At 37.6% G+C, this 25,489-nt stretch overlaps 1 protein-coding gene across 4 annotated transcripts in view; it reads left to right on the forward strand.

Moving 5' to 3' along the window:
- Positions 1–19,436, forward strand: part of PGGT1B (protein geranylgeranyltransferase type I subunit beta) — a 58,405-nt gene extending 38,969 nt beyond the window's left edge. Inside the window, exons 8-11 of one of the 4 annotated variants that reach the window (XR_009054002.1) lie at positions 1,889–1,997; positions 5,584–13,787; positions 15,014–15,107; positions 16,010–19,436. Coding sequence is in view for 1 of the 4 variants with exons in the window: in XM_057737188.1 (XP_057593171.1) it covers positions 1,889–1,997; positions 5,584–5,765 (291 nt within the window). In the remaining 3 variants the exon portion in view is untranslated. Of the gene's footprint in view, positions 1–1,888; positions 1,998–5,583; positions 15,429–16,009 lie in introns of those variants that run through there. The other 3 variants (XR_009053999.1, XR_009054003.1, XM_057737188.1) reach the window with 3 other exon arrangements.
- The last annotated feature ends 6,053 nt before the right edge of the window (positions 19,437–25,489 follow it).

The following is a 25,489-nucleotide window of genomic DNA, read 5'->3' on the forward strand; positions in this document are numbered from 1 at the left end:
TTCCAATAAAATAATTGGTTTTAGGGTTTTGTCTCTTTTACTCTTTGAATATCATTTTGAACTCATAGATGTTAACATATTTTATCCTTCTTAGTCCATTACCTTGTTCTTTTTAATGCTCAAACTGTCCCATCTTTAATCAGTAGGGGCCCCTTCAAGTTGTTTCTTGAGTCTTTTTGATATGACCTTGGTGGTCTTTGACAACTTTCTAAAGGCAACTACTTTTAAACCTTTTTTAAATTTTTAATTCTTATGGATAACTTTAAATAATAATTGATTATGCTGATTTCTTCAGTTTAACACCTTTAGACTTTATCTTTGATTCCCAACTATGAAAAATGAAGATTTGTCCTCCCCTTTTTCCAGCAAATTGGTTCTCGTATATTTTTTTTAGTTCTGAACTGGTTTTCTTCCTCTCCCTTCTAAATCTGTCAGTTTACCTTTACTTTAATAACATCAAGTTAAGTAACATTAATACATTGTTCAGTAACAATGATCAAATGTTTTATGCTTTGCCTGTAGGTAGATTTTAAAATCTGAAAACCATACTAGGGTTGTATAAATATTGTTTATTGCTAAACCAAGTAAAGTGTTAAGATTATAGTTTCTTCTTTCCGTGCAGTGACCCATGTGCTACTTGATGAAAAATGTTTCTAGCATCAGGAGTCTAAAGAGTCTCTGCTTGTATTCTATTAATTAAAACAAATGAATGAATAAGTTTGTTTCTTATTTGTACCATAACTTTATTATTGGTTTTGTTTCTCTTTTTGAGAAATAATACTTTTTTATTAATTATTAATACCTTTCATGGCTCTGATTTATTGACATACTTTCCACTGCTTTGTGACACTTGAACTTTTTTATCTACTGCTCACCACCCCCTGGGCCCTGTTCTCTTCACAGTTTGACTTATCTTTTATTTTTTTCTATTTAATGGGAGCTTGAGAGAAAGGACAAATACATATCCTGAATCTTTAAGCGACATAATTTTTTATGCTGAAATTGTACTTGTCTCGCCTTTTATCTTTCCTAAAGAGCTTTAATTTTTTACTATTCTCAAACAAAACTGTCTCTAGCACATGGTTAATAATTTTTGTTGCTCTTTTTTGAAATATTTTTAGTTCTCATTACTGGTAACTTGTAACTAATAGTTCAGAAGCGTGTCATAAAAGGGTTAGAATATGGGTAAATAAAATTTCCTTTTAAAAATAACTGATGAAGTTGAACACACTGCGAAGTTGTGTTTTGAATGTAGCTAAATGTGATGCAGGCAAGTCAGTTGGGTATGGTTCAAAAGAAGGAAATAGTGAGTGGGTTAAGAAGAGTATATTTGATAAGATGATAAAAAATTAATGTGGTTGATAATTTTATTTTTTTTGTTTATTATTTTTAAGGTCTTTATTGGAATATAATTGCTTCACACTCTTGTGCCAGTTTTTGCTGTACACCAAAGTGAATCAGCTGTATTTATGCATATATCCCCATATCCCCTCCCTCCCGCGGCTCCCTCCCACCCTCCCGCGGCTCCCTCCCACCCTCCCTATCCCAGCCCTCTAAGTCATCACCCATCATCGAGTTGATCTCCCTGTGTTATGCAGCAACTTCCCACTAGGTATCTATTTTACATTTGGTAGTGTATATATGTCAGTGCTACTCTCTCACTTCGTCCCAGCTTCCCCTTCGCCCCCACCCCCCACCCCGTGTCCTCAGGTCTGTTCTTTACATCTTTATGGTTGATAATTTTAAATGTTCAAGTCCCCTAGTCTTGTTCTGAGAGCCTTACTTAACTAGAGAAAAGCATATTTAAATTACATATACCCGAAAATTGAGCCAAAGGTAGGTATGAAAATTTTATGTCAATAAATTTATATTTGTCATGTCATTTCAGCTTCTAAAAATTTTCCAATATACTAACTTTGAGAAAAATAGAAATTACATCTTATCAACTCAAGATCGCCTGGTCGGGGGATTTGCCAAGTGGCCAGATAGTCATCCAGGTAATTTATTTTTTGTATAAGTCCAGAACAACTTTTGTTTATTTTTTTGAGTGGATCTTCAAGCATCTTTGTCATAAAGCGCATAGCTAGAAAATATAGGCACAGTTGTAAGCTTGCTTTAAATAATGTTTCTAAAAAGGTAAATTAAGTTTACAGAAGATTCAGGGTCTTTGGAGTGTAAAGGAAGAATTTGATTATGAAGATGTATTGGTATAGTTTGCCCTTTTTTCCATTTATTTCACTTAGCAACATTTTATTTTGTTGCAGGCAGTAAGGCAGATGGTCTGAATGGTCCCTGTCCAAAATAGAGTAATTTGGTTCATTGAAAATCTTTAGAATTATTAGCTGTCACTTGAGCTCTATAGAATAAATTACTCTTAAATCCAAAAGGGAACTAGTTCTTACTCTTTTCAGAAGTTATTAAATCAAAAATCTCAAATCCTGAATATAGATGTCCCTCAGTGTCCATACTCTTATTCTCTGAGTTTTGGCAGATTCAGATTATTTTTTTAGATGAATACTTTTGCTGTATGAACTCTCAAACCACTCACTCTCTAAAACTCAAGAACCAAATAGATTCAGACAATACAATATCCCATGCCTTCCCAACTCAGGAAAGACATAGATGTGAAGAGCAGAGAATTCTTATATTTTATAAGTACTTTTAAAAGGGTTCTTCAGAAATAATGATATTTCTTCAAAATATGTAGATAATTCTGCAGTTTTCCAAACCTAGACAGGCCATATTCTAAGCTGCATGCTCTAATGTAATAAAGTCAGTAAGTACATGGATGCCATCTACACACCCCTCAGGCCTAGTCCGCCAACCCAACTCATCATCTGCATGTTCTGCCCAGCCTTAAAACTTTGGTGGCATTAGGTCTAAGTTCAGGCCTAGGATTCTGCAAAAGTCTTACCAGTCTTCCTCAGGTCTAGTGCCCCTCCTGTTGACACTTTTTGTGTATGTGTATGTACATTTGCTTAAATGAGAGGAGAGGGACCAAAGCCCTTTTCAGTCTCTCAGAGGTATCTCTGATGCAAAAACAGTTGAGAACCTCTGAACTCTTCTATTAAATCTCTTAAAATCGTTCAAAAACTTTCTTGGCACTCAAGAGTCAGTTGGCATGGCACACAAGGCCCTCTCAAGATTTGGCTCCTCTCCAACCTCTAGCAACTTTCTCCAAGCTACTTGCCCCTCCCCCTTAGGTTTCATCTCCAGTAAAATAAATCTATTTACAGTTCCGAAGAACTCAATTCAAGACTGTTAAAAATAAGTCAGAACACTGACACTTTTGATAAGCAAATTGACAAAGTATTAGCTATAAATATATGAGACTAGATTCAAGGAACGATTGTTCTTGCAGCATTGCAGTAGTATCATGGTTTTTATTATTAGTTTAGAACCTCTTCATCTCATCTCTTGTCAGAACTGTTACGGTCAGAATATGTACCTGAATCGAAATACAAATAAGGGGCTCATGGGATCATATTTTCCTACCTGAAGTGAGCAGGAATATTTCCTCACATCTATATTTACTTGTATTTTCATGCACAATATGCTTCTTTTTAAAAAACGTACAATGCTTTTAATTTCTAAAGCAAAATAATATTAAAAAAATTTTTGGTATCTATAACATAGCTATAAATATGTTTGAAAAGTGCCTCAAGAAAACAATTATTTTCGTATTGATTCCATTGTTTTCAGTCAGTACATGGTACTATTTTTAAAAATAATGTACTCTTTTAACAAATAATGGGAATGGGGAAATGACAGTCTCTTGAAAAGCATTTCTTATATAAACATATTGAGATACATTTTGATTTTTTTTACAATAGCTTTTTTCTAGAGAGATCAGTTGCTGTATTTAACATTTGTGTAAATACTTGGATATAATATTTTTTATAGATATGTTACAATATTTTCAGATCCTATACGTTACAGAGCATAGAAAGTCTTTGTATGAGAAATTGAATTTATGTGGAAAAGATCTGTTCCCAGAGCTGTTATAAAAATTATTTTAATAAGAGTTTTTTAAATTAGCTTATTCTTGGTTCTAATAAATGAATCTAGTAGCAGATTTGACACAGATTTTATATACATTTATAGGGAAAACATGAAAAGAATGAAGTTTTATTATGAAAAATATATAGATTTCAGCAGCTAAAGTACTTGAATACAACTCTACTTACAGATAAACAGATTTTTTTTTAAGTTATTTTTGAGGTTTGAAACGTTTAACTTCTGTTTCGTTATCTTTTACAAAAAATCCTTTTGAGAAAAAAAATTATTTTTACGTTAGCTGGAAAACGTAAGATCCTATTTTATGTTATTCTGAGTGTATTTTCTGTTGCATTTTTTTCCTAGAAAAGTTTCCTTATTTCTGCACAATAAAATTTGATACTGCTTTTTAATTTTAGAATAACTGCAAGAAAAATATAATAGTATAGGAAAAATCAAGTTTATTTTTTGTGGTCTGGAAATTAAATGAAAATGAGCTAGAAGAAACCTAAGCATTCTCTGAAAAAGGCGAAAGGGAATTAGCATGGGCCTTCATTGGTGAAATAACTTTTTCCCAAACAACATTGAGTAAGCACAACTATCTGTCATTCCTTTTTTGAAAAGTAAATGATACTTATGAAAGTAAAACTTTCTCTAATTCTTTTGACAGAGTTTGATTTGGTAAGATGTTTTGAACTTTAATAGCTCCTGAGGCCATAAATGATGACCAATCTCAAAAATAGAAAAAAATTTTGACTGCTATAAAATCTGTTTTTGTAGTGTTCCCATAACTGCAGAGCTCTGAGCTCTTTCAGAAGTCCATATAAGGCTCTCAGGCAAGCAACAGCCATGTGATTTCAGGGGCCATTTAACGGAAGAAAGTTACTGCCCCTGAAAGATGGGAAGCTGTAGTGAGGCCAGTGTAGAGTTGTTATGGTATGAAGACTCACATGATTATAACCAAATAGAATGTGTGAGTTTGTTTTTATTGTCAGGTCAGATACTTTTAGAATGACTGACATTACCCAAAATAGGAAAATTAAATATGGTACAGCATTCCAGAATGGATTATTTTGCCTGAGCTTCTTTCATTTAACATAATATTGGCATTGTATATGGTTTAGGAACTGCCAGAGGTAAAACTTAGGGGGAATGGATAATGCAACTTAGATTCTGAGGTTTGTTTATTTTCATTTTTAAGAAAATAATTTCCTTTTATGATATAAAGCTCCTTGTTTCCATGTTCTGTAGTAAGCAAAAGGGAGAACCCATTAGAGTGAGAAATCTTTTATGTCACTGGTACTCTTCCTTTTTGTTCTTTAATCACAGAGGATGTTGGTAATGTCACTTTTTCAGCTAGGAACTGTTTTCCTTTGTTAGTGACAGTTTCTTGAGTAATGTATCATCTGATTTTGATCAGCTGGTTTTTAAAAATTGGGGGTTTGAGACTTTGAGAAAGCAAATATTTCAAAAGCTGTATTTAGTATTTTTATAAATTTATTTTTAGTGTAGCGATGAGTTGATAAGTAGCTAAAATATTTTGTACAAATAAGAGTACCTGTTGTGATAAAAATGCCTTATTTTCAGATGCTTTGCATGCATATTTTGGAATTTGTGGCCTGTCACTAATGGAGGAAAGTGGCATTTGTAAAGTTCATCCTGCCCTGAATGTAAGCACACGGACTTCTGAGCGCCTTCGAGATCTCCATCAGAGCTGGAAAACTAAGGACTCTAAACAGTGCTCAGAGAATGTACACATCTCCACATGACTAACTTTAGATTGGGAGGGTGGGGGGTGGATTTGTAGCATAACTGTAGCTCAAGGTTAAAAGCCATGTATAACCAAGTGTGCTCTTTTTTTAAGAGGGAGAGTCTTGCAATCAAATCTTGTGCTGATGTCACTTTGGGGTATGGTCTTGAGCTAGTAACCTTCATACTAGTTTTCAAGAAAATCTTTGTTGAAGTTTGAACCACAGTGGATTCTATTGTGGTTCTTAAATGTTTATACTGTATTTCTAAGTTCTTTGAGGCAAATTAACTGTATGTATGTAGGTTATCTTTTTAAAAAACTCTTCAGTACAAAATTGTATCATATTAGAAAATGGACACAAATCTTCAGAAGAAGTTTACAGTTCACATAGCATTGATAATCTTGGGGTGAACACTTAGTGATCATTTTAAAAGCTTGACTGCTGATGGTAGAACATTGCTTTAATGAATTAAGTATCTGGGATTATTCTGTGAAAACATGATCCCATAATTTTTAAAAAGTATAATGATTTATTTTGTCTTAAGTAAAATGTGCCAATTAAACTTTTGTGGCCTATACAAATGAAATTAACTTCATAGCAAGAGTGAATAGGCTTAACTAATACAATACTTTTCTAAAGGGCGATTGTTTTAAGAAGACTATTATGTAACTGAGGGAGAAGTAATTTAACTGTATGTGATTGTGAATGGGAAAGTTTTGTGCTGTGTGGGTCATTTTAGATGTTGCTGGGGTAAATAACAGTTATGTTTGATTTTAATCTCTAATCATTAGTCGGGTTTTTTTTCCTTTCTGCAGAGAAAACAGTCTTATCTAGAAGGGAAGACATTTAGTAGTTTTGTTTCTTTTTCTGAGATATGTGATACTGTAAATTGTACTTTTATAAGTGAGTTATTTTTAGCCATTTGGATTTTTTGTTGTTGTTGTTGTTGCCCCCAGTGTGTTAGCTGCTCTAATTTGAAACTGATGATTTTCTAATTTTTTCAAATTGAATAAGTAAACATTTAAGTAAAAAAAAATAGCACCACTCAAGTAAATTTTATGGTGTAGCTCCATACACGGTCATTCATATTTTTGTATTTTCAGGTAAGTGGGAAGGAACCATTTAGGGGTTAAGGACTGGGGTTTTGCTTTGTTTTGTTTTCTTCATTCTATGATCTAGCTAATTGTAAAGGAGTTAGTGTAAAAACTCATCTTTATTAGTAATCAGTTTATCAATAAATCACATCTATCACTGTTGCTCTGTGACATTCAAAGTTATGAGAGTAGTGCTGAAATGGAGAAGGAAATCTCTTCACCAAAGGGACTACATTTAAGTTAAAGTCTTGGTGATAATAAATGTTGGATTATTAGTTTTACAAGTATCAGTATAAAAACTAGATTACTAGTATCACTGTTCAGGTATTTAAATTTTTATTTTAATTTCTTTCCTACAGTGGAGAAGAAATATCCTTAAAGAATGGTCCTTCCCAGGGGAAACCTAGTATATACCTGGAGAAATGATTCATTTATTATTGGCATGCTTAGTTTTAAAACTCAGTTTGCCAAAGTCAATTTTTAAAATTTTAATTAGAAATAAAATCACTTTTCTGATGGTGGGGAAAAAAATAAGCCTAAAAACAGATGTCATCCTTCCATGAGTTATTCCAGTTTGTAGCGGTTTAAATCTTGACAAATTGACAACTGCATCTCAAACTAACTCATTTCTTAGACATCAGGAGTTAAAATGGCATATATGTAACAGCTTTAGAACTATTGAAAAAGCTCCAGTTTCTTTTTTCCTGAATTGCCATTAGTGGTTGGAAGCTTAAAAAGTTAGTAATAGTAACCATATTCATATGAAGGAGAATTCCAAGGTGAAAGTATTTCGTAAAACTACTAAATATTTTCTAACTCCTTGTGTAATTTAATAATGTAAGGTTCTATATTACAGTATGATTCTAATTGATATACTCGTGAGAGGCCTTTTTGTGAAACTTTATGAACTGGTGAATATTCACATTCCATAGCAGCATATTGACCAAAAAAATACCAGGCCATTGTGAATTGTGGAGAAACTATTTCCAACTTTTTCTAAAAGTTACTTACAAGGAAAGTATTAATAAAATAAATTAAAAGCACTATTTCATATATATATACTTGGTTGTTTAGCAGTGGTGATACAATGAGAAAGGGGAATGTGAAGTCTCAGTAACTCTGTTCCCTCTGCTCTACCCCCATCTCCAATATGGTATTTTTTAGACTATGGTAGGAGAAGCCTTGTTTTGAGCATATGCATGAAAGCAAGTTTGATCAGATCATACAACACAACTGAGCCTTTTTATCATCTGCGGTGCTTTTAGATGACCTATCATATGTATACATTTTAATTACATCTTTAAATAATTATTTATAAATATTTAAATTCAAATAGAAATTTTGCTAACAATGATACATAGTTTGAAGCTGTTGGGCCTGATAATATTTGAGAATCAGTATAGTAAGGAGGTGCTCTGGAGTCAGATGACTTGGTTTTAAATTCTAGATCTGTCAGTTCACCAGTGTAATCTTGGACCCTAACTTACCCTTTGGTAAAATGAGGGGGGAAAATCTAACTCAAGTTTTTTTGTAGATCAAATGAGAAAATACATATAAAGTACTTAGCATAGTGTCTGAAATACAGTAAATCCCTAATTATAATTTCTGTCATAACCATCATAAAATTGTTTTTAAAACTTCTCTTTTTATAATAGAGATCCCACAGAGTTTAAACTGGAGGAAGATGATGGCAGCAGGGTAGTTTCTGAATCTCCCCATTTGAATCCAGAGTAACTAGGATAGCCACAGACCCTGTTCTACAAAACTAGATGACAGGGTGTCGCCATGAACTTCCAAATACAATTTTATAAGGACAAACCACTGACCAGCATAGTTTTAGCATCTGTGTGGGAGGAAGTGAAAGGCAGGCAGCTGGTTGCTGACAGCCTTGAGAGTAGAACTATAAACATTGCCCACAGTTTCTCACTGGAAAGTGCAGTGGGCCAGTCTGAGAACAGAAGCTGAAACTGGGAGGGGTTCTGCAGGTCCCAATTTGCAGGTAACTGTTAGAGCAATTTGCAGGTCTGATGGTTGTGCTGGAGCAGTCTGGGCCCTGTCCTGTATACATCTTAAAACTAAGGAGACAAAGCCTAGCTAGAATTAGAATCCAAATTGGACAGGATAGGTACAATAGGACGAAGAGAAGAGAGAGTCCAGATAAATAATTGGGAGGGAAGGTCAATATACATAGACATTATATGGGGACATAGACAATCTTTTAAATCACTTTGTGAAAACGAAACAGGAACTTTAGGGCCATAGAGCAAAGAAAAGGCATCCTGGGGCACCCCTTCCTCCTAAAAGTACAGGAAAACTTACTTCATGAAAACCAAAACCCAAGAAGGATCACAGTCAAAGCCCATTCAAAATTGTTTTAAGGAATTAAAGAATAAGCAGCCCAGTATCCCCACAATGAAAGCACACCAGAAGGACATGACCACAAGACTGATGAAAACCCAGTATTTTTAAAAAGCCATTATGACAGGAAATTTATAGTTTTAGAACACTATCCATAAACGTGGGAAAAGCTAAGAATTATACAATCAAGTCTGGAAAACTAGAGGAAAAAGCAAACCAAAAGGAAGTGGAAGGGATTAATAAAAAGGGGGAAGGAGGGAAGACAGGATAGACAAACCAACAGCCAACCTTTTCAAGAAAAATAGGAACCAAAAACACAGAAGTTTAAATGACAAGAGAGAAATAACCATAAAACAGATTTTGAAAATTAACACTGCTTTCAGTAATTTTATATAATAAACAAGAAAGTAATAACTTTTCTTAGAAAAATGCCATTTGCCAAGATTACCCTAGTAGATACAGAAATTGAAAACAAATGGACACTTTACCAAAAAAAAAAAATCAGGTCCAAAATGTTTCAAGGGTATTTCTACCAAACTGTCATGATTAAATAATCCTAATGTTGTTTAAACAATTCCAGGCGCTAAAAAGAGACTCTTGAACCTCAAAGGAAAAAAAACACAAGCAAAAAAGACTTCTAAATTCATTTTATAAAGTGAACATGATAGTATTTCTAAAACCTGACAAGATGGTACCAAAGAGAAAATTACAGACTGCTCTGACTTATGAATATATCAGTGCATAAATGTTAACAATACATTAGCAAAAAATTCAATAGCACTTTCAAAAAATATTAAGTCATGAGTAAGCTGGATTTATTATAGCAATGCAAGAATAATTTAATATTAGACAATCCATTAATATTAATATTCATTAAGAGTTAAGGAGAAAAATATGATTATCTCCATCTTTTCAGAAAAGGTATTTGACAAAATTGAGCACTCGTTTATGTTAAATATACTTAGTAAGTAGAAATTGATGAGTAATTCATCGACCTTGTACCTCTGCCCAAAAGCCAGCACCTTAATGTCGATACAAGAGGCTTTCCTGCTAAAGTCAGGAACAAGGCCCACCATCTCCTCTGCTACTTAACTTTGTGTTGGGGGATTTAGCCAATGAAGTTAGACAAAAGAAAACAAAGACATGTGAATTGAAAAGGAGGAGGAAAACTGTTCACAAATATGATTTTATATCTGGAAAACCCAAATGAATTTGTTGAAAAGCCATAAGAGAACTTAGAAAAGTAGCAATTGCATACAACTAACATAAAAATATCAGTAGCCTCCACCAGACACAAAAAGTGCATACTCTGATTCCATTTAGGTGAAGTTCAAAATGGACAAAATTATCTATGGTGTCAGAAGTCAGTGCCCCCATTTAGTTGCTGCCTCCCTCCTCAAAGGTAAGCACTATCATGACTGAAATCACCATCAGTTTTGTCTGTTTTTGAACTTTCTATAAGTGGAATCAGAATCAGCACATTAGTTTTCAGCTGGCTTCTTTTGCTCCACAGGGACTGAAAGAGTGCAAGGCAGAGTCTGGTGCTGGCGATATTCTGTTTCATGATTTAGGTGCTGGTAACATAGGTGCATTCACTTTATGTATCAAGCTGTACACTTAAGATCTGTGCACTTTTCTGTATGTATAATTATAGTTCAATAAAAATGTTTACTAAAAAGAATAAAAGACTATATATATATATAAACCTCAACTAGTTAGAAGATGTTCTTGAAGAGAAGGTCCCTTTTATGACTGGAAAAAAGAAAACAAAACAAAAAAAACAAGAAATGTATATGTAAACTTAAGAGGTCCAAAATCTGTATGAGAAAATCTTAAATAAAACTCTTGAAAGCCCTCCAGGTGGCTCTGGTGCACACTGAAATTTGAGAACCAATCACTGATTTAGAAAAAGCAGCTTGGGCTAGGAGAAGCAGGTAAGAACCCCATAATTATTTGCAAATTTAAATTTTAAAAAGAAGTTTTAGTTAACAGTAAGCTGACTGCAGTTCAACAATGTGATCTTTGTTCCCACCCCCCAAAAAGGTACTGTGATCTTAGTCTGTGGTAGTAGGGTTGAGATGTAATGAATGCTCAGCTATGCAAAGAAAATATAATATTTATTTTCTCACATGGACCCAATCTTCACTTGCCCGTATCTTTGGCTATGAAGGGGTAGAGGAGGCTAAGGAGCGTGGCTATTTAAATTTGTCAGCTAACAAACAATCTCAGTCTTCTAATGTCAGTGTTTTGTTTTTTTTTTTTCTCCTGTTCCTTGTTGTCTGGGTATATGTGCCTCCTGGCAGTTGGGGGGGCCTTTGTTGCAGGTTGCTGCTCTAATCTGGTGTCTACTAAGGTGTCTGCTGCTGGTCTAGTGTGGCCTTTCCAGGTGGGTTGCTGCCGTATGCCTGATTCCACAGTCCCAGCAGTGCAGCATTTTTGCTCTAATCCCAGGCTACCACCAATCTCCCTGATTTTAGTGATTCTGTATCTGCACCTTCCAGTCCTCTACACACACACACCCCTACACATACATCCCCACACCCACCCCATCCCTTTGGCCTATGCAGAAACTCCTGGGTCTTTGTTCCTAAAACACTATCTTCATTTCATTTATCTAGTAACCTCCCCTCCCACTTCAATGGTACTGAGCCACCCTGGATGTAGAGGTAAGTTAAACTATTTCTCCTAGGACTGTAACCTCTTCTAGGAAGCCTGGAGAAGCAGGTCAGAGGGCCACCTCACATACCACATGTCTAAATATTTAAGAGTTACAAATCACACTAGAAAAGTATGTTCTATCCTCCTAGGCTGACAAATGTAATAGCAGATTTAGGGGGGTGGGGCAGTGGAGCAAGTCATACCAAATAATTGTGAATAGTGTAAATGCACAATTAACTTCATTTTCTACCTCAGGCTATGACTGGCAGTGGCTGCTGCTGGGCTGGAGCAGGACAGGCAAAGGGAGATTTCTCCCTGGCTTGCTGGCCTCCCAGCCCTGGGCTCTCTGCAGTCATTAGAGAGACTCACAGAATATGCATCCACTTTTTCTTCTTGGAGTGTAGGGGGTGGCTCTTTCACCCCTACTTGATCTCTCTCCGCTCCCTGCACCTCCTCCGTCTGACAACAAAGTTTCTCTTTACGCCACACGGTCTGAGTCAAGTGATCTTTGCCCACATACACGTCTAGACTCCTACCCTACCAACATCACCCTATCAAGCGTCTCAAAGGAAACTGAGGCTCAAATCTGGAAACCTTGGCCTCCTCAGGGTTCCCAGCCCATGGCCAGCCCTCTTTCTCCAACCTAGGCCCCCTCCCACACCTGAGGGGCTCCCTTATGCTCATAACAAGCTCCATATCACCTCAAGCTCCCCCAGGCCGCTGCTCCATCATCACACCTGGGACCCAGATGTGTATACACACCCTGGCAGCACTGTCCAAAAAGGACCCAGGAGAACCCCATGCAGGCCCTGAAAGTTGGCTCACATGGGAATTCCATGATCTCTGGTACCTGGCGTCATGCTCTAGAAAAGGAGCCCATCAGTGTCTTATGGAGAGCACTGGAATGGGGCCCTCTTTCCCGAATCTAAGGGCAGTACTGACAGACTACCAGCAGCTATGTTCTTAGTTTCCTTCACACCTGTCTAGACCTTGCTACTAGGCATTCCACACACTTCTCCTCTGCCCATCTCTTTCATCCTTTCCACACTTTCCCAGGGCTGGGAGTAAATAAGATTTTGCCCCTTCGTTTGTGGCAGGGACTTTCATTTTCTGAGTTCTCTCTACCATTGCCTTGACATGTTAACTGAAGTTTGAGAAAATCCTTTCTCAAGTGACAAAGGCTGGCTTTATGATTCTTATTTTGCTGTATACTCTAAAGTTGCTTATTTCTTCCCTTTCTCATTGCTGTAGTATGCTAAACCTCTCAAGGTAAATAAATGAGTGCCTCTGGTGGAACAGGAAATGCAAAGGCAAAAAACACATCAAAGTTTTTCAAAGTTAGTATCCTTGCCTATTAAAATAACACTTTAATAGAAGTAGGGCAGCTAAAATGAAGGAGGTGATGACACCACTGTGCTGTGTACTGTTGGTTTCAAGGTACCATGTATTAAAAAGGTCAGAAGTGGGAAGATGAGGCTCTCTAGGGGGGCAAGGAGAAATGGGCCATATTTATCATATGGAAAATATCTAGAGAGCCGTTCTGTGGAATCAGGTTTAGATTCAGTGCTAACTTCAGAATTTCTTTTTAGTGGGGGCTTAGGGTGTGGCCAGTAAGAAGGTGAGGCCTAGGGGGCTTGCCTTGAAGTTGATTTGCATTTATCACTGAACTCTGTTTATTGTGTGTTCATTTGAGCTGGCTTTAGAGAGAGCAGGTGAGGATTAGGGGTTAATCTTAACATACCCTTGCTTAGTCACATCCTGCTCCACCAGTAACTGGAGTGCTCAAAACTTTATAAACATGCACAACAAATAATATTTTTGAATAGAAGAATTGATAAAGGAATCCCTGTGTGACAGAGATAAAGGACTTTACAATGTCAGAGCTGCGTGAAGTTGGAATGGAACCAGTAAGCTCCCTGCCCTGGAGAAGGTAAGCTCAGCTGGAAGGCAGGGAAGGAGCAGAGGACCACAGGCTGGCAGTGTATAGCTAGACTCACTTTCAGATGATGTTCAGTTTGGACAGAGAAGTGTCAAACAGGAAAACAAACACCATTATTTTAGAGCATTACCCCATTTCTCTAAAAGCATTCCTATTGCCTGTTCTTGAACAAACTGCATTTTCAGAGTAAACAAATCATCCTAGTTGATGAGGGAAAGTTCCAGTTTTCAGAAAAATTCTCAGTTTAAATGTAAAAGGAATGATGGAGGTAGAAAAGAACAATTTTGCAAATGCTCATAAATTCTAGGCCAAAATCATCAGTGGATACTGAAACCATTAGGAGAAAAGGTGATGGAGAACTTTAAAATGGAAGGCTCATGCTGCCAGCACCTGAATCCACTAATCAATCCTGTGGTCTCTAAAAGGAGAACAATCAGACAGTAAGAGCCTCCTGACTAATGCCCTGTGAGGTACACAGTAGTAGCTATAAAGTATCATTGCCAAAAACAGCAGAGACTGAATCTCATCAATCTGCTAGATCCAGCATCTAGATCTCACCAGTGAAGTGGGAAAAGTAAAATGGCACCACAAGGGAGCAGTCAGGCGTGTCAGAGGTAGCACATCCTAAAGATAAATCTGGTTTCTTCAACAAGCCAATGGCATAAAGAAATGGAGGGGAAGGGATAAGGCAGACTTTTAGATTACAAGAAATATGAGACATAACACATGGACCTAATTTGGGTTTGGGTTCTTATTTGAACCAACTAACTTTCAAAAGACATTTTTGAGAGGACTAGGGAAATTTGATATGAACTAGATATTTGGTGATATTAAATAATTATTTTTAATTTTGTTAGTTGTGATAATGGTTTGTGTTATACAAAATTTTTTAGAGATACATTCAGAATTTGGATTGACAGATTCAGCGCTGAACTTTTAAAAAGGTGAGACTCACCTCCAAAGCTTTGCATTCAGAAGGTTATGGTAGAGACAGGAATCTTTAACGTTCCACAGGTAATTCTGATGAGAAGCCAGCTTTAAGAATCACTGTATAACTCAAAAGGTCCATTCTAACATGGAGAGTAGATGATCTTAAGGTGACTTCAGGCTGATAAATGTGTGTTTCTTAAATAGTAGTTAATAGTAGCAGTTAATAGTAGTAGCTGGAAGCAGGATCTTTAGGAGATAGTCAAAATATGTATATGTACCTCCCCCAGCCCCGCCCCGTGCAGCACCACAGCCCTGCCCAGCCCCAGAAGTTCATCAGTATTAAGAAGCCTGAAGATTTGGAAGAGAAGAAGAAAAAAAAAGGTAAGGATCCCAGCAGCTCTTGATGTTCTGTGTCACACCTAGCTGGACAAGGCTATGTCCAACACTGAAGAAGGAAGATGTTTTTATTGAAAACATTGAAGTGGGAGTTGGCTCAGTTATTATATTGAAATATTTATATTTTATCTCTAAATCCCTCATAGATGAGACCTAAAAATGCAGGAAATTTCTAAATGGAAGGCCTATTAATACGTAAGTAGACAAACGAGTTTCAGGAAGCACTGCTAAGTTTTTTTCAAACACTGTACTACTTCCTCTGAGGAGAGGAAACACAGATTACAGAACATAGAGCTCCAAATCAAATTATTTCAGCTTTCATTTCTACAACAGGCATGTACCAACATTGCTTTAGTGTCTGAATGACTTCAGAGAGCTCATTCCAATTAACTAAAATGACATTTAAGTCAGAGGAGGTTGCAAATGGGGTTATAACTGTCAAATGTTTAATACTCATAGTATTTATGGAAAACATGGTGCTGCTTCTCTGCTTATAAATATATAATACCATAATGGAAGTTATCCATTAAATGTTAATAGTCAGTGTAGCATCTACCTGGAATGTGCTTTTCTCCAGAGTTCTGTGATAGTATATTTGGGGGAGAGAAGGTGGCAGGAAGGGCATCGATGAAGATGTTTGCCTGTGTTAAAAAGAAGTGTCTTTCCCTCCAGTTTGTTTTTATTTTGTAGTCTTACATCTCATTTCGATTGTTTCACCATTGTCTGAAAAGAGGGCAGAAATTGTCAACTTAGGACACAATTGAAAAAAATTCTGACTTACAGGGAATTTATTTCAAACATTTAGTTCCTTTATAAATTACTTAGGCTCTGGGTAATTTAGCTTTAGGAGACCTGATGACTTTCATCTTTTCCCCTTAAACACACAGAACAAGAAGAGCTTTAAGACAAGATGCCCCAAGAGGAAAGTGATTGTTACGGCCTAAATCAGCAGTAACAATGCTGCAAGTGTCATCATGCTTTTTAACCACTTAGACATCTGTCTTCTCTTTTTTTTTTAAAGGTAAGCAATTATATCAGAAAAATTTTAATCAGGACAAAAGGGTTACTGCTGATGAGAAGTTCTCCCTCCCACACGGACCCCCATTCTGCAGCCCTCTGCAGAGGCCACACGTGTGACCAGCTTCTAGAAATGGACCTACAGATGCACCCACATACGTGTGAATACGTTTATAACTCACATGCTTACATACGATGGTGACCTCAAGACCAGCTCAGCAGAAACTCAAGTTTTCAGTTGTTTACCACAGCCTGGAATTTTCCTTTTCCAGATTTCTATTACCAGTTATTAGGAAAAATGGTCCATTTAATCATCTCTGTTATATTTTGAGAGGACTTAGGAATGACTTAAATTAACATAAAAATAATTAAACAATAATAACTGGAAGTTCATAGAACAAGATTCTTATTTCTCATTTCCACCACTCCTTTGTTGCCCCTGTGTAGTGGAAACTTTGAGCTTTGAGCTTGGTAGAGCTGGGCTGCTGCAGACACCACCACAGGCTGGATGAACTGAGTCCCCCGCAGAGGTGAACTGGAACCAAGGTTTCAGTCTCCTGACACTTAATGCTTGAGGAGAGAAGGCTCACGCCAACAACCAATATCAGCAGCTTTGGGTAACGGGCCATTTGTTGCAACACTGTGGTTTCTCAGTAGGAAACCAGATTGTGGTTCTTATGGTGCAGAGCTGCTTGTTTGGACCAGCTTGTCTTCTCCACCTTCCTCACATCACAGAACACATGGAGAATATTGTAGGGTACCCACAGTAAGCCCAGGAGGTAGCTTATGGGCAGAATCCCAGAGGCTCTGTTGGCCCAGGTCCTACCCTAAACCCTTCCTCTCAAAGGATTAAAGGTAGCATAATATAGCACACAGGTGATCCATTCCAGCTACTCGAATTGGCGAGTATCTGCTACCTAAGTGAGGCCTGAGAACCATTTCATTGCAGCAGCAGCACCTGACACTTATTAGAAAAGCTAACACTCGGACCCATTGAATCAGCATCTGTTTTAACGAGCTCCCCATGAGTCTTGTGAACATTAAGGTTTAAGAAGTGCTGTCCACGGGGTAACGTGTACCTCCCTAGCATGGTGTATAAGGCCCTGAGCACCTAAGCCCTGCCTCGCTTTCCAGCCTCACTTTTGGTCATTCCCCTCTCCCCAACCCATAGTTCTTGAAGGCACTCTGCTCTCTCTGTTCTTTACTTTGCACAGACTGCCTCTCAGCCTAGAACGTCCTTTACTTGCCCTTCTGAACTCTTACTTATCCTTCAACTGTCAACTTAAAAGTCAAGTTCCACCTGCCCAGCTGAATTAGGCAGAGCGAGACACTGGCCCGTTTTAGTCTTACTCCCACCCTGTTGCTCCCTGGTTTTGATTATGTGCCTCTGCTAAAGAACTTCCCACATTGGACAGTAATTACTTGTTTGTTGTCCATTGTCTCAGGCAGACTGTGATTGCTTGGTGTCAGCAGCTTTGGCTTACTCATCTTTGAATTTCTAGGTTGTAACACAGACCACACATGGTAGGTGTGAAAGTCATGCTTATTGGATAAATCAATCAGTGAATCTTGGCCATTTTTACTGGAAAGCGATTTTCCTAAAACAGTAGTGTATATAATATTTATAAATCATTACAAAATAATTCTGTTTGTATGCCTCTGACTTGTGGCCAGTTTCATGAAATGCAGTATAACATGTAAAACTATTTCTTAAATCCCTCAGGCCAGATGTGAAATTATGTTCTTTTTCACGATTTAATGTACAATAACAAAAGTATTGCAAAGAGAAATTAAATCATATCCAATAAGTTGCAGAGGAAAAACATCTTCTGAAATGACTAATGTGTACTAAATCACCATTCATTGCTTATTTTTAAAAAATGTAACACTAAATACTGATCACTTTTTCCTTAAACATACTAAAAAAAAAAATTCCTGATTACTAGCTATTCTGCATCCACTTTAAAAATCATATTCTTGTATCCTTTTTCTTCCCCAAGTATTGTAAACTTACCTCCACACACATCCTCAGCCAGCCTTTTCCAGACACCATTTTTAAAATCCTCTTCTGGGTGTTAAGGTCATTTCACTGTGTTAGGAAGACTCATAAAAGGAAGATGTTATAAAAGACCAATTTCCCCCTGAGGGCTGAACAATTATTGGGGTAATTTACCAAGGATTTGCAGCCTGTAAGACCACACCAGCTGCTGAACAAAGCCAAGCAAATAGTTTCTTTCCTTTTCTGTGTTTAGGAAAATGAGTGTGAAGGAAAGGACGTCAACTCTCTCAGGATATGACATAGGCATTGTCTTTGAGAGCAGGAACTTCTAGGACATGAGAGAGGGGCTGGTGGTGACAGAGAAGACTCCAGGCAGAGACAGAAGAGGACCCAACAGCTCGCTGCTCATCATCTTCAGAAAATATGGAAAGGGAGCAAATAATTTCATAAATATATAGAATAAAACTAGCAGAGACAGCTGATTTGGAGCCTCCAGTTTAGGAAATTGCTTCTTTAATTCAGAGACTCATTATTAAAAAGAAAGAAAAAAATCCCTTGCATTTGCAAAATGGGCTTTGTACAGTGCCTAAGACCACAGCCTAGAGGACTGAAGAGTTACCATGGCCCCTCAAATCTCCCACAGGGAGGAAACGGGGCCAGGAAGTGGTTCACAACCTACAGAAGAAATGCCTATGCCCCACAATCAAAGGGTATAAGAAAATAGCATTAATTTACCTGGTCCCAACTAGTTAATCAGTCAATAAAAGCTCAGATAGAAAATTCAGGCTGTCACACTCTCTTAAGAACACCAACATAGCTCACAGTCCAGAAGATCCTGCACGGATCTCCTTTCTCTTTTTATACCTCAGAGACACAGGAGGAAGCCAAGTAAATTGGACCATAACTTTTTTTGCCTTTTTCTTTTTTCACTATTTTGCTATTCGTTTATATCAAAGCCCTTTCATGTTCTCACAAGATTTGGGCCACTGAATGGAAGATTTATGCCCTGCCAGAAAATGGGCTTCAGTTCTGCAGTCCCACTCCTGCCACCAAGTGAACTTTCAGAAGAGCCTTTGGGGCTGTAGCAAATTAGATGCAGCAGGACCTCTGAGGAACCAAGAAACATATTTTCCCTAACCAGGGCTCACCTGCACTTCAGGCTGAGATTTTTCCTGGGGCTAAAGGGCCACCTCCCATCTGGGGGAGCCTTTCCTCCCAGCTCCCTCAAGACACTCTCCACATGTCTGCCTTGGCACTTAGCTTCTTGTATTGAAAATAACAATGTATTTGTCTCTCCCCAGCTGCACCACACAGCCCTTGAGCAGGGAGCTGAATCTCATTCAGTTTAAGATTCCCAGTGCTCACAATACTAGTAGGTGCTAGCTAACGTCAGTTGAATTGAATGGGATTGAATTCATCTAAGACAGTTTCCCTGCCAAGCCAGCAGAGGTACCAGGAAAGGTAAATAAACAGTCAGGGCTCCACACCCAGCTCTGCCCCCATCCTGGTGACCTTGAGCAAGCCGTTGCTTGTTCCAGATCTCATTACTGTATAACACAGGGATCATAAAATGTTCCCTGGATTGGAACAAATAAAAACGGAGGTGTGTCTCTCTGTAAAGTACCCAAATCTCTTAAAAGGAGAGGAGGGGGTGTTGGGTTCAGGGTTTCTGTAAATGTGAGAACAGTATGTCAGCCAGCCCAGTAGAATCTCACACATACAATAGGACTTGACGACATTGCCCACGTTTGCTTTGTTTTTTTAATAAACTTTATTTTAGAAGTTTTGGATTTATGGAAAAATTGCAAAGATAAATACAGAGAGTTCCCAAACACTCTGCACCCAGTTTCCCATGTTATTAACATTTTACATTAGCAGGGTATATCTGATACAATTAATTAACCAATATCAACGCATTCTTATCATTATTAACTATTCAGATTTCCTTAGTTTTTGCCCGGTGTCCTTTTTCTGTTCCAGGATCCCATCCAAGATACCACATTACATTTAGTTATCGTGTCTCCTGTTGGCTCTGACAGTTTTTCAGACTTTTTATCACAACATTGCCAGTTTTGAGGAGTACTGGTCAGGTATGCTGTAGAATGTTCTTCAGTTAGGATTTGTTTGATGTTTTTCTTATTATTAGACTGAGGTTATAGGTTTTGGGAGGAAGATCACAGAAGTACAGTACGTTTTTATACTTTTCTGCTTTTTAAAAATTCTGTGTCACTTCCTCCTTATCTCCCCATGACCCTGCCAAAATGCTGTTATCGCATTGATAGTGCCAGTTAGGATCAAGAAAATAGGCTCTGACGTGTTATGGGAAGTCATTCTCCCTGAGTGGATATCACTAGCAGGAGTGGACTCTTCAGAAAAAAAATCTCTGTGAAGAAGTGGCCTTGGAACCGCAGACCAGAGGTTCTCATGGGCTTTTGATAGTGAGCTCAGATGAACGACCAACCAAAGGCAGTAAGCCCCCAGCACAGAAAACAGTACAGTCCTGGTATTTGATCTGGTAGACGCGCTGCCTGAGGGATTTTTATCATCCTTTGTGAGTAAAGAAAGAGTGGAATAAGGAATAACAAGTGATAAAAATATGGCCACAATCAAAGGCACTTGGTCAAAGAATCACACCTCTGCCCTCCATCCGCAGGGCATGAGGCTTGGAGAGTAAAGGCAGAAGATGGAGAGTTTATGAATCTAAAACAGATACTGGGTGCTGGCTAAGAGCATGGGCTCTCTCCTGGCTCTGCCACTGCCTCTCCTGGTGATGCTGGGTAAGTCACACTCCATTGTTTGTGGCTTAAAGGCAACCCTCTCTGAATGATGGACATGATAGTATCTGCCTTGTAGAGTTTCATGAGAATCACATGGGGTGGTAGGAGTAAGCACTTACGATAGTGCTGACTCAGAGTGAGTCCCTCAGGACATATCAGCTATTATCATCATTATCATATTGAGATTACAGTGGAGCTAATCTGAGAGGCATCCTAATTTAAAACCCTAAAGCTCAGAAGCCTTCTAAATAAACCAGCTGGAAAAAAAAAAAAAAAGTCAGATTTCTGAAAAAGATTCAGGAAACCTCTCTTTTAAAAAAAGAAAAAAGTCTCAGTTAAAACCCACGCACAGCTGCTGGCAGGTGGAGAAGTCAGACAGTTTCTCCAGCATGGCTGAGTTATACTCCCTCATGTCTTCTGCCACATGATTGAAACTTGGAATCATGTTCCGAGGGCAGTTAACCAGGGCTAAGTGTGCTGCACAGTCTAGGGCCATGAACCGCAGCCCAGCCAACTGGCCCTCACTAGAACCATGAACTTGGACTCCAGCCACTGAGCCAATCAGCTAATGACCTGCCAACACAAACAAGCTTCAACATTCACCCTCATCTCAGAGCTCTGGTAAGGCTTAGAGGAACTCAGTTATCTGAAGGTGCTTGGTAATCTGTAAAGTGACTCTAATTGAGAAACATGCATTGTCGTATTACGAGGGTTCTGTTAAGCTCTTTGCCCAGGTCTCTGTCTCTGAAGAATGTGGCAAGAAACAAATGTAGTGATTTCACCTCTTCACACGCCCTCTGCTTTCACATTTACACTCCAGGTATGACATTATAGATGGTGCAAGTGAATAATAGTAACACGTGGGATTCATTGAGTGCTGTCTACTCTGGTTACAATTCTTATCACTTTACGTGTATTAATTCATTTAATCCTTATAACAACTCTCTGAGCCAGTACTATTATTGTGCCCATTTTTACGGATGAATAAACTGAGATACAGAGAAGTTAAATGAATAGCTAAAGGTCAAATAGCTATAATGTGGCTCTATCAGTTGGGACTAGATTTGGTTGCATGTAACAGAAAACTCAAATAACATGGTTTAAACAAGTTAGAGTTTAATTTTCTCTTGAGGAAAAGAAGGTGGGAGGTAGATAGTCCAAGGCTAGAATGGAAGCCCCACGATTCCTAAAGACTTGGGCTCATCTCTTTTTCATTTCTAGTCGTTCTAGTGCGTGACTTCTATCCTCAGGTTCTCCTTAGGATTCCGAGATGGGGATTGAAATGCCAGCCATCAGAACTTGTTTCAGTTAGAAGGGAAGGAAGGAGAGGGCAGAGGGCTTTTCCAGAAACCCTACCTAACAACTTACAGTGATATCTCATTGGCTACCCCTAACTGCAAAGAAGGCTGGGTTTTGGGTTCATTTGTTTTTTAAGTTGGGCACATTTCTCAAGTTTCTGTAGTAAAGAAGGGGGAGAAAATAAATTTTGGATTTATGTGCCATAAAATACACATTTTCAGACTAGAACTGTGGTATTGGTAGCAGGTGAAGATAAGGCTGTATTTCTGGTTTTATTTCCCATTTGCAGTAGTCATTTGGAAAATACAAACAAGGTGGTGTGTGCAATTTTTTCAAAATTAGAACTTTGCTAAGATTTTCAGCTTGTTCCTATCCACAATTTTGAGTTATAATTGATGAGACTAACTTCATAGTATTTAAATGGTTTTTTCAGAATTTTACAATTAAGAGTAAAAGAAAGACAGAAGTGATGTTTAGATGAAATAATTTTCTTCCTTATTCTGAAATTTTAATCTGAAAGTTTTTTATCTATAAAACATTACTCTCAGACTTCCCTTTCAAAAAGTAAATGTCCATTATTAGAACTTTCATTTGTCTTTTAAGGAAAGAAAGGAAAATAATATTTGAATCAGATTTTTAGAGAATTTCTTGAGTTATACATGATTATGGCTAAACCTTTCTTTTGACCTCAGTTTCTCCACTTGTAAAGTAGATATATTCATTCACTCATTCATTGACTATATGCTTGTGGACTTTATAGGTATTGGATGCTTTATATATGATAGTCATTTTTGTCTCATTGTTAACAAAATAATGGGGTAACGTAAAAAGCATTTAGAATTTGTTACTCAGTGAGTACTTTTACAGTAAATAGAAAGTATTTCTTTTCATAGAGGTAAACCAAATTTGGAATATTGAAAAAAGAAACTTAAAACTCCTTCTGGAATCATGAGATACAAAGATTTCAACTAGGTACACATTACACATAGTAAAACATGTATTGTGAATCTTTACATATAAGAATACTGGAAGATAAATATTAACAGTTTTCCTTTTTAAGAGTAAACAATATACTATGAAGTGCCTTTGTGAAATGCAGTGCTCCCTCCTAGCAAGCAGAGGGAACTCTAAAATAGCTATATTTTCAGCAAATATTCTTCTCATTTATATTAATGTAGCTATACTGCTGCTTCTCTAAGGAAATACTTATAAATAGCGTCACTGTGTTCCAGAAATATGTTAGAAAGAAAATCATAGTGGAATCCTCTATAATGGGAAATGTCATAATAATGTTTCCCCTGATAGAATCCAAAATTGTGCATGTCTCAGTAAAGGAAGAGACTAGAGTTCAGAGTCAGAGCCTGAGGCTGTGGCTGGGCTATTGTGGTTTATCTTGGTTTGTTACTGATTGTAATTACCTTCTGACACTGGCCAAGCCAGTCAAATATGGAATTCCTCACTTTCTTTTGCCAGAGTACATGGACAACAGTGGCTGTGGGAGGAAGCTTGGAGCTCCTGGGAGCTTCAGGATGTAGTTGAAGACCTGTGGGCATTAGGAAAGGGGCCGCAAAAGTGGTTTGAGTCCTTAAAAGAGAGCATATCTGTTTCACATCACGAAAGACTCGGATCCCTCCTTTTCAATTATGGATTCAAATAAGAAGCAGATGAAGTAAAGCAGCGTCAGTGAGGAGCACTGAGGTAGCAAGAATAGCCAGACCCTGAAGGAGAGTGTTCTGTGGGAAGTGAGTAAATACAGTATTTACAGAAAAGCAGCAATAGATTAATAAATACAATTCTCAATGTGCTTTACTGTTGTGCCCTTAATCTTATTCAGAAAAACGTGCTATTTTTAAAATTTTAAACAGACACCATAGCTTCCCCTTGCCTTGGCCGGCCAGTTTGTAGGTGAAAATGTGCCTGCTTCTTGACCAAAATCTTGTCCTTCCTACCGCTCAAAGTCAACGTTATTTTTATAGTATGATGCTTATAGAATCCCTTTCTTAGCATTTTTTTCCTACTCTGCAAATTTCTTCTCAGATATTTCTCCCCTCTGTAATAGAACTGCAGTGCTCAGAGCCCTAGCAAATACTTAGATTAACCAATAAATCAGTGGCCGATATTGATGTTAACATTTTTAACTTCAAATTAATGGAGATATGAGCTGTGTTCTTTGTTGAGGAACAGTGACACAAGAAGTGGATCTTTAAAATATGTCTTTGTGGCAAAATAAAACAATAGACACACTTTATCACTTTTGCCAGAGCCAATGAACTCTATGTGATAATCTTACACTAATTTCTTTTTCCTCTGAATACACCCCCATCTCTTCACTCAGTGCCACCAAAACCAATACCAGATCTGAATCTGAGATCCTGAAAATGATCCCTTCTCCTTCCTCCTATATCTTCACTCCCCCAACTCTCACAAAACAATCCTACAAAATAAACAAGGAATTAGAGGAAGATGGTCATTAGGGCCAGTCCATTTATCTTATTACCAGCACTAATAAGTAACTTCCTCTATCCCTGGCTTATAACATCTTAAAGCAACAATGCACTCAAGATCCTTCAGGATGGTTAAAAAACACTGATGCTGAGCTATGAGGCAGGAGGAATAATACAAAGTGGACCTTGGCCCCAGGAGGATGACTGAGGTCCCGCCGGGAGATTCTTTAGCCTCGCAAAGAGCAAACTTTTCTGGCAGTAACACAACTAGGCATGATGAGAGAAGCAGATCAAAGAAACTAAAAACGGCATATGTGGTTAAATTATTTATGATGATGTCGTGGCTGTATTGATCAGAGGCAGTTTTGTCTCTTAACCCTACCTTCCCCATACCTATAGAAGGTATCATTCCAAAGAATTATGCCCCAGTGTGAACAGGTTGGGGGATGGGGATGGGGTTAGTGGTCAGGACCTTAGTTAAGAGAAGCCTGGTTATCCGATATAGTTCTAGCATATCTAATGACAAACAAACCAATGATCTCTTTGCATATCTCATTTCCTAGGAAAGAAATGGTATATCATTTCACAGTGTACCTTGCAGGAAAAATAGGTTCTGCCCTCCCTACCAAGATCATATTACCTCAGCATCAAAAATTCTAATACAAAATTGAAGCTTTCAAAACACAGCATGGTATTAAAAGGACATTTATATTTTAAGAATCTTGTTTATCTTATTCACTGCTGAATCTGCACTGCCAGATTACTGCCAGGTACACAGTAGGTGGTCAGTCATATTTAATGAATGAATGAATGTTGTTGGTAGACATATCG

The sequence above is a fragment of the Hippopotamus amphibius genome, chromosome 1 (genome assembly GCF_030028045.1).
Source record: "Hippopotamus amphibius kiboko isolate mHipAmp2 chromosome 1, mHipAmp2.hap2, whole genome shotgun sequence".
Classification (NCBI taxonomy): domain Eukaryota; kingdom Metazoa; phylum Chordata; class Mammalia; order Artiodactyla; family Hippopotamidae; genus Hippopotamus; species Hippopotamus amphibius.